Below are 10,918 nucleotides of genomic sequence, written 5' to 3'. Positions count from 1 at the left end.
CCATCTTCTTGCTCTCCAGGGCCCTGAACTTTGGTCTGAGTGCTGCCTGTGCTCAGCAGGACTGGGCAGTGCCCTCAGGAAAAGCTGACCTGCGTGGTCCCCTCACCTGAGGTGCCCAGTCCCTAAGTGTGTCTGCACGCCTTTGGTCACTCCCCAAGGACTCCAGAGTTATTTTTTGAGTGGTTCTTTTGCGTTTTCTATATAGTTTACAGACATTATCACAGGAGGCCTGGAGACTTCCCTTATGGCGGAGCTGACTCGACCCGCAAGCAGAATCCCTGCTTTTCCTCTTTCACTCCCCTTAGAGAAATAACATCTCTTAAAGGTTGCTATGACCACACCCTTGGCCTAGTCAACCCTTTCTCATCCACCTCCCCTTTCTTCTGAGACAGACTGTGGATTTTCTAGAACATACATAGACCTTCCCCAGGCTTCTCTGAGGCCAAAGAAGTGATAGCAATGAGTAACATTTATCTTTCTTTCTGAAATGTGGGCAGTGTCTGCCTTACTATTTAGTAAACAAAGAGAAAAAATTATATATTTGAGGTAATTAAAAAATTTTTAATGAATGTCATATTTTGAGTGACTTGCCATTTAGTTACCATGTTAGGCAGCTTCTGTTACTATAACAAAATAACTAGGAATCCACTTTCAAAGAGGGACAGTTTATCCTGGCTCCCAGGTTTGGAGTTTTCAGTTCATCATCTAAATTAAAGGAATGTACTTTCTATCCTAATGCAAATGCACATGGTGTTGGCTTTCACTGTGAAGCTGCCATGGGTGGAGAGCCTGTTGACTCAGAAACAAGATGGCTTTGAGTCTTTGTTTCTTTGTGAAATCCCCCCAAAAAATACTACGATAAAAATGCTTCCAGAGCTCATTTTAAATTGGAGTTGGGAAGCCATTAAGGGATTGGACTCTGCACACATGACAAGGGCTTCCCGGGAAAGGGAACTCTACCTGGGCACGAGACAGTGCCATGGGCATGCTGACCTCTGAACCGGGCCAAAGGCTGCGAAGCCAGGAACCTCTTTGGCTGGAGGTTCAGCTGAGTGCCTGTCACAAGGAGAGACAGCCTTTCCTCCAGACGCAGCCCTAACAGTCGACCCCGTGGGGTCCCGTGAGGCACATAGGGTCAGGACTGCTTCTCCGCACTGGTTACCGTGAGGCACTAAGTAACTCAGTGAGACCCTGTCTCTAAAAAAAATACAAAAATAGTGCTGGGGATGTGACTCAGTGGTCAGGTGCCCCTGAGATCAATCCCTGGTAGCCTGGTAACCCTAACCCCACACACACAAAAAAAACAACAATGTAGTCTGAGGAGGAAATTGGCTCACCATAATAAATCAAAGCTACTTTCATCAAATCGATGTTTTATTCAAATAGGAAAAGTAGAAGATGTGAACAGAAATAAAAACTTTGACATAAGTCTTAGGAACTGTGAGAACTGAATCGGTGATAAATGCTGCAGTCGGTCCAGCAGGAAGTGGATGGCCGAGTCAATAAATGCTCTGGCACAAAGACTCTCTCAACCGTCCACCAAAATGACTCTGTTCTGCTCTGAAAGAGCCAAGGACATATTTACACTGTCTTCGGAGGCTGCCCCTCTGGGAGAGCCTGGGGAGGCAGGCCTGAGTGGTAGGTGCAGGTCCTGGGGTCTGTGAGGACCTCCACCAGCAGAGGAGCCACCAGGCAGATAAGGCTGTGTCTGTGACCTCCCACGGTCCTCAGCAGGGTCATCAGCACCTCCACTTGCCGCCCTTCCAGAGGAAGGCACCAGAGCCCTCTGCCCCATGGCGTCAAGAATGGAGAAGGGGACTGTGTTGGGAGGTCTTTCCCTGGGGCTTCCCATGAGTTGGTGAAACCCCCCAGGAATACCTTGAGCCTCAAAGAATTCAAGGTGCCTCTGAGACACCTCTGCTTGCTCAGGTGGTTGAACGGCTTCCTATCAGAAGCCAGAGGCAGGCTAACATCCCCCTCCCTTCTCAGCATGCCTCCTGTCACTCCCGACAGCCTGTGTGCAGGACAGCCTCAAGGGGGCTCACCCAGGAAGACACCCGTGCATTGGGAGTTCTCCTATAAACCAGAAGGTGCTCCCAAGGTGTTTAGGGCACCCATCACCTTCCTTTGCAGGTTCCCTTTCTCTCCTGCCTCCCTCCAGTCAACCCACCACAGATTCCTTGCTGGGGAGCCCGTTCACCTGCAGACCCTCCCCACTGTCAAGGGAGAAGCTGGGCACAGGGCTGAAAACTGCCTTCACCCTCCAGTACACAGGGCAGAGTCAATGAAGGGCATGGGACCCGAGAGAAGAGGGAAGAAACCTGTAACCCGCAGTCTAAGTCCACCCTGGGGGAGTCGGGCTGGCCCACTCTGCCCACCTGGCACCTCGCGGGCCACCACTCCCTGCAGCCAGGGCTAGGGCCCACACACTTGCCCAAGGCCAGCTTCTCAATACTCTGACCCTGACTTCACTTGTTAGAGTTCAAGAGAAACTTTCTTCCTCTCTGCTCCTGCTCACTCTCCTCCCTGGACCCAGGCCCATCCCTCCCCATGTGTCAGAGCCACTGTCCCTTCCTCCCTCTACACAGCAGGTGACTTAACAGCCATTCTACCCACCCCTGCTGGACACCAGAGCAAAGCCCAGGAGATGGGAAGTCACCAGGCCAACAGCTACACTGGGTGGTGGCCATGCTAACCGACTCCAATGGCCAGGAAGCCTGCGAGGGAAAGAGCAACAAGCCTGCCCTCAAGATGCTTTGGCTGTATTAGGGTGCAGACAAGGGCCCCCAGGAAATGCTAATGGGATGGAAGGTTCCCTATGAGGACAGTGGGCTTTGGGTTGGAGGGGAGGAAGGGCTCTGAGCAGCTACCCTGGAACAAGGCTCTACCAGATGCTGTGAAAACAATATTCTGTGACCTGGGGACCAGGCGGTGATCCATGAATACAGCAAGTAGCCCTGCTGGACACAGGGGCACGGAGGGCTGAGCAAATCTCCTGCTCCCGTCCAGCAGGGCAGAATGGGCCTGCCCTCAGGAGGCACCTGTCAGTCTTCTCAATGTTTTCTGCACTTGGGAAGCACTTCCAGCCAGGACCCCTCGCTGATCGCCTCCGCAGAACCCTGCTCTGGGGTCGTTAGTCCTTCTGTGCTTCTCTGAGCAGCGCTCTGCTGGTGGTATTGGGAAGCCTGTTGCTGTAAGGACAGCCGTCGTTTTCCCACTGGATGCCTTCCACTTGCTGCATGAGCTCCTGCAGCTGGGCCTCCTGCTCCCGCCCCTCTGCCCTGTTGTTGAAGCCGCAGTGGCGCTGCTCACACAGCACACCCAGCGTGGCCAGGCTCTGGTTGTCGGTCTCTCGCACATATTCTTTCAAGGAGCCCCCCGCCAGGTCTTCCTTCCGGGTGAACACCAGGACGGTGTAAGCCAGGACCCCCGCTCCAAAGACCTCCTGGAGGCGCCTGACGGCCTGCTGATCCTCCCTGGTGAACCGGCCCAGCTGTGTCACGAGGAGCACCGCGTGAGGCCTCAGGGAGGAGAAGGTGCAGGCCTGACAGACCTCTGCAGCCGCCGCTCCTGGCGGGACCCCAGGAGACAAAATGTCGGGGGTGTCGATCACCTCCAGTTCCATCCCTGCCCACTCTCGGCAGCCTCTCTGGAAGGTTGTGGTCACTGGTCTGCTGCTGAGTTTAGACTCAAATGCTTTCCTGCCAAGGATGCTGTTTCCTGTGGCACTCTTCCCACTTCCCGATTTCCCCACCAGGATGAGCCCCAGTTTCCTTGGAGTAGGCTCTTTATCCCTCAGACCTAGAAGCATTAAACGAATTCATAAAAACACAGGAAACAGGGTTAGGGTCCATCCTCTCCACTTATCAGGAGCTACGCCCGGAGGTGCACTGCATCCCAGAGGGCAGGAGGTCCCAGGTTGGGGTGGGAGAGACACAGGCTGAGATCTCTCTCTGCGACCTGTCCTGGACTCTCATGCTTAACCCGTGTCCTTGAAGGTGGGGCTGAACATTCTCCTCCAGTAGAATGTCAGGTCCATCGGTCAAGAGAGGAGACTTGGAGATGTGCACCTAACCCTGGGAATGGGGTACCTAGATGTTTAGTTTGACTGGGGCTGGGGCCAGGTGGGAATTCTCCTCTCCTGACTGCAAGGCACCAAGGCCAAATGCACATAAAGAAGTGGCGAATATTGGTTGGTTTCCAAGTCTGGTCCCCATGAAAGACACTGATGGATGTCAGATCACAGAGCACCAAGACTCCCCAAGGCAGCCGGACACTGTCTTCTCCTGAATCTCCTCAGCACCCATGGGCTTTGCTCCTGCCTCTGCACCCTGGGATGACCCACCCTGACCAATTCTGGCTCCCTCCAGATTCTCAAGAGGGCAGGACAGGCCTTTGAGCAAGTGAGCAGTTTCCAGGAAGTGGGTGTGGGCTACTCATTCTGGCCTCTGGCCAACACAGGGCAGGGGAAGCGAGGGATTCCCTGCTGAGCAGTGGAGCTGGCTCCCATCACGGGACTCAGAGCCAGATACATCGCCTGGGATCTGGGAGGAGTTTTGAGGTGACATCGAACCTGGCTGATGTAAGAAGAGGTAAAAAAGGCCGAATATGAAATTTCCTATGTGATAGACTTTTTCTTGATGGCCCAGGCTCTTCAAGTTCATAAAGTAAAAGAATCATCTTGGTACAGTACATTCAAACACCATGAGGGATTTCCTCTGGGGTGTTCAGCATTCCTAAGTTCTGCCCTCCCAGGTGAGATGACAAGCTGAGCTTGGAGAGGGTTGAACCCTGTTAAGGGCAGCAGCCACGGAGTCCATTCTGCTTGTTCCCAGGGTACTGTCACCTGGTGGCCCTGGCAGCAGTCACTCACAGCCAGATAAGCACTGACATGAGGACGAGGGCTTCCTGGCCTTAACCAAGGTTAGGAGGTGAGCATGTCCCACCTGCACACCACACGCCCCCCTCTGCTGGGAAAGTGGCTTTACCTCCTGACAGCTCTGCTGTAGGTTCCTGGCACAGCTCTTTTGGAGAAATCTCTCGGGGAATCTGGACATAGTCTTCCTCCACCTAGAGAAAGCAATGATCCATTGGACTGATTTTTCAATTGCATTTTAAGGGACGCTGCCTTTTGCCTTCCTTTGCCAGACAGAAGATGTCTGCATTGGTTTAGGGTGGGGGAGGACTGCATGAGAAGAGGGCCTAGCCCCCTGCCCTGCCCGACTCATGGTGGTCTCCATCATGAGTTGAAGAGATTTCCCAGAGAAAAGGGCTGCTGGCCTGGAGCCTGAAGTGGGTGGGTGGACAGGGTCCAGGAGCCTTTGTGCAGGGAGAGGGGGGGGGGGAAGAGACCCAGAGGCAGGTGTGACCCTAACCCTGTGTGTCCTGGAGTGGCAGGTAGGTTCCTATGGCTGAGTGGCCTGCAGGACTTGGGCAGGAAGTTGTGGGGAGGGGCTGACTCTCTGGGACAGACAGAGCCATCTGGACTTGATCTTTGGAGAAGGCGCAACAGTGAAGGTTGGGAGGGCTGAGAGCTGGCCCAGAAGACAGCTATGGGACTTTCACAATGCCCTGCTGTGAGCCAGACACCTCAGTGTCAGTGATGTGGCCATCAGTTCACAGCCTGTGCCTCAATGTCCCTTCACGGTGAAGGTTGGGCCTGACATGGAAGATACCATGAAGGCCCCTCCCCACATGGTCCCAACATATTTACAACCTTTTAACTCCTAGACCTCTTTGAAAATGAGAGTCACATTATCTCAACCAGGACTTCCATCAGCCACACGAGGAGAGCGCTGTGCACCTCTGCAGGGCTGAATGTGGTCCTGTGTGACAAGAGCCCATGTGCTGTGTCTGGGTCATTTTCTCTGGATTGAGGAGATTACAAGGCTCATGACTGCTTTTCCAGAACATGGGAGGATAGGCACACACCGTTAATCTAGGGGAACCGTGGAAGCCCAGATACAGAGACCTTGACCAACACAGATTTCTCTCCACACAGCACTGCGGGCTGTCTCTTCTGCTCTGTTCACCTGGAAGATTACTTAGTCCTCAGGCAAATCCCAAGGGCTGGCCAGGGGAGGACCACTGTGGACAGGGCTTTGTAGCGGTGACTTCATTTAGTGAAGGCCAGCTCTCACAGGCTAGGCTGGGATGGAGGTGGCCCAGGAAGATTTGGTGACTTCAAGGCAGAGAGGAAGCTGGACAGGTGGACAGCCACACTCGGTCATGGCCAGCCCCACACTGGCAAGAACACAGTCCTCCACCAGTCAGCGGGCCCCAGGGGACAAGCGGGCCACTGCGTCCTCCCCCTGAGAACGTGGCCGGCTAACTGTAGACCCTCCCAGGCTCTTTGTCCCCAGCTTCCCTACGTCCAGTGGAAACTGAAGCTGCTCTGTACCAATGCAACCTCATTCCACTTTAAGGACAACAGGCGGCTTAGCAGAGGCCTGTGGCCAGCAGGACAGGGCGGAGGGGGTGAGGAGCACCTGAGGCACTGCGAGCAGGACTTGTGGTTTGCACCGTGTCCAGCACGGCCCAAGAACGGGTCTGCACCCTCTGAACCAGGCAGCCTCCCCAGGGCCCCGCTCTGAGCAGCACCCACCCTGCTGGTCCCACTGTGTTTATTGTCTCCAGAAGATGGAGCAGATGTCACCAGCTGTTGTGCTGCTCAGGAAGAAAGAGAAACACAGAAGCAGCTTGACACACACTAAGCAGGGAGCCGCTCACAGGGCACACAGTGCTCCTAACTTCTGAGCCACAGTTCTTCCTATAACACCTCAAACACACACAGAAACACAAAGGCACACACACAACACAGGAACCACTCCCACACACCTGCACACATACACACAGAGAAGGGTACACACAACCACAAACACACAAAGATTCTTAACACACATACACAAACAGCTCTCACACACAACATACACAAATACGGAAATGGATACACACACCCGCCCATAACACACACATACACACAAACAAAATACAGGCATACACAAGAATGTACACACAAGCAGACTCACCGCCAGGCTGGCCAACAGACAAGAGGAATGGCCTCCTTTCTGGTCTTCTGTGGCCACACAGCCCTGTGCACTCCTCTCTATCTCTTCTGCTGGGGTCCACACATGGTCATCTCCTTGGGAGAGTAATTTAAGGAAGCGGGAAAGTGCAAAGATGAGGGAATTCATGGAGAACATCTGCTGTTCACTTTTCAGTAAAATGCTAGCCAACTCCCGGACACCCTGAAAGGACGGCATCAGCTGTGAGGCCCAGAGCAGGAAGTGGGCAGGAGCCCACGGCAGGAAACCAGGCGCTTGTACTTGAAACCTCAGAAATAGAACAAACCAGAATTCCCCTGCTGGAGCCATTGAACCCTGACCTGGCATAAGAGGCACAGAGGCTGGAGGAGCAGTGGGTCGCTCAGAAAAGTCTGTGCCAGAGACACAATGACTGGCCTCTCCTCCTGGAGGCTTGTCCACGTCCAGGGCTCGTGCTTCAGGCCTGGGCAGATGTTCCCTGTTTCTGTTCTTTCCCTTCCCTAGTCGCTTCTTCCTTAGAGACCTTCTTTCAGGAAAGACCTGGTTCTCATTCCTTCTAAGGCTTAAGTGTCTGGGAAGAATTTTTATGTTGCTCTGACAAGAGGAAAACTGCAGTAGGCTTGTGGAGAACAATGTTATGAGGAAGGACAGTACTTTAGAGACAAACTAAGGAAGAAAAAACCTAGGAACTTCAAAGATATGTTTTGTATGATTTTTTCATTTATTTTTTATTCGTTTTAATCAGTTATACATGACAGTAGAAAGCTCTTTGATTCATTGTAAAGTTGGAGCAGAATTTTTCACTTCTCTGGTTGTTCAGGAAGTAGATTCACAACATTTGTGCAATCATACATGCACCTAGGGCAATGTTGTCCATCTCATTCCACAGTCTTTCCTATCCCCCTCCCCTTGCCCCATCCAAAGTTTCTCCACTCATTCTATGCCACCCCCCATTATGGATTAGTGAAAACATTCAACTTGGTTTTTGGATTGGCTTATTTCACTTAGCATGATATTCTCCAATTCCATCCATTTTCCTGCAAATACCATAATTCTACTCTCTTTTAATGCTGAGCAATATTCCATTGTGTATAGATACCCCACAGTTTCTTTAGCCATTCACCTGTTGAAGGGCTGTTTCATCTCTCTAGGTTAGTTCCACAGTTTAGCTATTGTGAATTGTGCTGCTATAAACATTGATGTGGCTGTGTCCCTGCAGTATGCTATGTTTAAGTCCTTTGGGAATAAACCTAGGAGTGGGATAGCTGGGTCCAATGGTGTTCCCATTTGCAGTTTCCCAAGGATTCTCCATGTTGCTTTCCAGATTGGTTGCACCCATTTGCACTCCCACCAGCAATATATAAGTGTAACTTTTCTCCCACATCCTCGACAACACTTATTGTTGTTTGTATCCTTAGTAGTTGCCATTGTGACTGGATTGAGATGAAATCTTAGAGTAGTTTTGATTTGTATTTCTCTAATTACTAGAGAAGTTGAACATTTTTTCATATATTTATTGATTGATTGTATATCTTCTTCTGAGAAGTATCTGTTCAGCTTCTTAACCCATTTCTTGACTGGGTTGTTTGTGGGGTTTTTTGGTGTTATTGAGTTCTTTATATATCCTGGAGATTAGTTCTCTATTTGATGTGCATGTGGCAAAAATGTGCTCCCAAAATGTAGGCTCTCTTCACCTCAATCATTGCTTCTTTTGCTGAGAAGAATTAGTATTGTATAAAGTGGCCATACTACCCAAAGTAGTATACAGATCCAATGAGATTCCAATTTCCATTCCTTATAGAAGTAGAAAAAACAGTCCCAAAATTCATTTGAAAAAATAAGAGACCCAGAATAGCCAAAGCAACCCTTAGCAAGAAGAGTGAAGCAGGAGGCATCACAGTACCAGACCTTAAACTATACTACAGAGAAACAGTAACAAAAACAGCATGGTATCAGCACCAAAATAGGCATGTAGACCAATGGTACAGAATAGAGGACACAGAGACAAAAATAGTTAACAAATAGTTATCTCATACTAGACAAAGGCGCCAAAGCCCTACATTGGAGAAAAGCTAGCCTCTTCAACAAATGGTGCCGGGGAAACTGGAACTCAAAGTGGCTCAAGGACTAGACTAGTGGCTCTAGGAATTAGACCAGAGACCCTATGCCCAATTGAAGAACAAGTAGGTCCAAATCTTCATCATGTTGGATTAGGCTCTGACTTCCTTAACAAGACTCCTAAAGCACAGAAAATAAAATCAAGAATCAATAAATGGGATGGATTCAAACTAAAAAGTTTCTTCTCAGCAAAAGAAATAATCAAAAATATGTTTTCTAAGACATTCCCCACAGATCTGACCACAGTGATTAACAGGAGGCCATTGCAGGAAGGACCTGAGACCCTCTGACCATAGGTAGCGATACAGTTACCACGTAATTTAGGTTGTGAAGATTCTCTCCAAAATGTTAGTCTAAGACAGTGGTTCTAATTTTCTTGTTCTCTTCTGATTGAACAAAGTGTTTGCCACAATCATTACACAGTATATAAATCTTCTAATCATCTAATTTAAATTATTCTGCAAATGCCTTCACTTGGTCAATTCTTAAAGGTATTATGTAGCTATTTACCATGTCTTCCTTTGCCTAAGTAATGAAAATGTTGTTGCTTAGCCCATAATTGAAACAGTCATCTAATTTTAATTCCAATATTTGGCATTTTCTGCAAGCTGAACTTGGAGTTACCCAGACCTGCAGCAGAGCAGTGCAAAAATCAGGCTAGCATTCAGACACTGAGATTTTGGAAGTGTTTATTACTGCAGCATAATTGGACCTAACCTGACTGATGCAGAATGTAAATCTAATGTTGAATGTTTTTCCAGCTTGTCACTTATTTTTCTTTCTTTTCTTTGGCACCGGGGATTGAACCCAGGGGCACTCAACCACTAAGGCACATACCCAGCTGTTGTTTGGGGTATTTTATTTAAAGACAGGGTCTCACTGAGTCGTTTAGGGCCTTTCTAAGTTGCTGAGGCTGGCTTTGAACTCACATCCTCCTGCCTCAACCTCGAAGATACAGGAGTGAACCACCAGGCCCAGCTCAGACTCTCACTTTTGATGATTTCTTTTCTGGAAGATCTTATTGTAAATTCAATATGGAAATTCCAGGGACTGAAATCAAATGACTTTACTCCGGGGAGGGTTTGCGTAAGTAAGAGGCGGGTGCTGGTGCTATTGTAGCAAGGCCACATTAGCCCCATCCTGGGATCTCTGGCTCCATCTGCAACTTAGGTCCCAGAGGGCACGGCAGACATTTGATTTGCAACTAGCCTTCACTTTGAGTTTATGGCTCACAGGTCCCATTTCACTTTACGTTCTGTTGTGTTATTGATTACGTTTTGTATTTGGCCCTCATTTCCTGCCATCCAAGTCACATTGTTTTGTTAAGGAAGCACCCCTGTGTGCTAAGCTCTTAAACAGAACACATCTACACAGAACCTGAGCTGTGGCCTTTCTCATTGCCTGTTTCTTAAACCACATCTCTTGACCAGAACCCGGATACCTGGCCCAACTAACTGCAAGAGCAGTGAGGACTGGAGGAACACATGGTTTCTGGTGAACACCCACAGCTTTGGATTCACCATCCAACCTGGGGTTTTTGCAAGAAAAGGTCAGTCACAGTCACAGAGAAATCGCTACAGAAAAACAAAAATGTGGTTTACAGAAAGAATGATGATCAATAGTGACTAATATGCAAAGAGCACTTTCTGTGCACCAGGCACTGCTTTAAGAACTTTACATAAGTTAACTCATTTAAACCACGTAGGCGTCCTGGGAGGGGGAGCACACCCTGTCCTTGGTTTTTGAAGTGGAGGACT

The 10,918-nt window shown here is 49.6% G+C and overlaps 1 protein-coding gene across 1 annotated transcript; it reads right to left on the bottom strand.

Moving 5' to 3' along the window:
* Positions 1–2,532: 2,532 nt before the first annotated feature.
* LOC308645124 (GTPase IMAP family member 6-like) lies at positions 2,533–7,269 on the bottom strand. Its single transcript, XM_081287143.1, has 3 exons — positions 7,029–7,269; positions 4,989–5,070; positions 2,533–3,801 (listed from the first exon to the last, which is right to left on the bottom strand). The coding sequence occupies exons 1-3, from the start codon at positions 7,260–7,262 to the stop codon at positions 3,134–3,136; spliced, it is 984 nt and encodes a 327-aa protein (XP_081143269.1). The 5' UTR covers positions 7,263–7,269; the 3' UTR covers positions 2,533–3,133.
* Positions 7,270–10,918: the final 3,649 nt, after the last annotated feature.

Source organism: Spermophilus citellus (genome assembly GCF_964194105.1).
Source record: "Spermophilus citellus genome assembly, chromosome: 3".
Classification (NCBI taxonomy): domain Eukaryota; kingdom Metazoa; phylum Chordata; class Mammalia; order Rodentia; family Sciuridae; genus Spermophilus; species Spermophilus citellus.
The sequence above is the reverse complement of the archived record's forward strand: the minus strand, read 5'-3'. Positions and strand labels throughout refer to the sequence as shown.

Bases quoted from the DNA above. Each gene is read 5' to 3' on its own strand.
- LOC308645124 (XM_081287143.1), bottom strand. From the start codon at position 7,262: ATGCCGTCCTTTCAGGGTGTCCGGGAGTTGGCTAGCATTTTACTGAAA. The intron at 5,071-7,028 runs GTGAGTCTGCTT...TGCTTTCTCTAG, and splicing joins GTCTGTTGGCCAGCCTGGCG to GTGGAGGAAGACTATGTCCA. The intron at 3,802-4,988 runs GTAAAGCCACTT...TAATGCTTCTAG, and splicing joins TACAGCAGAGCTGTCAGGAG to GTCTGAGGGATAAAGAGCCT.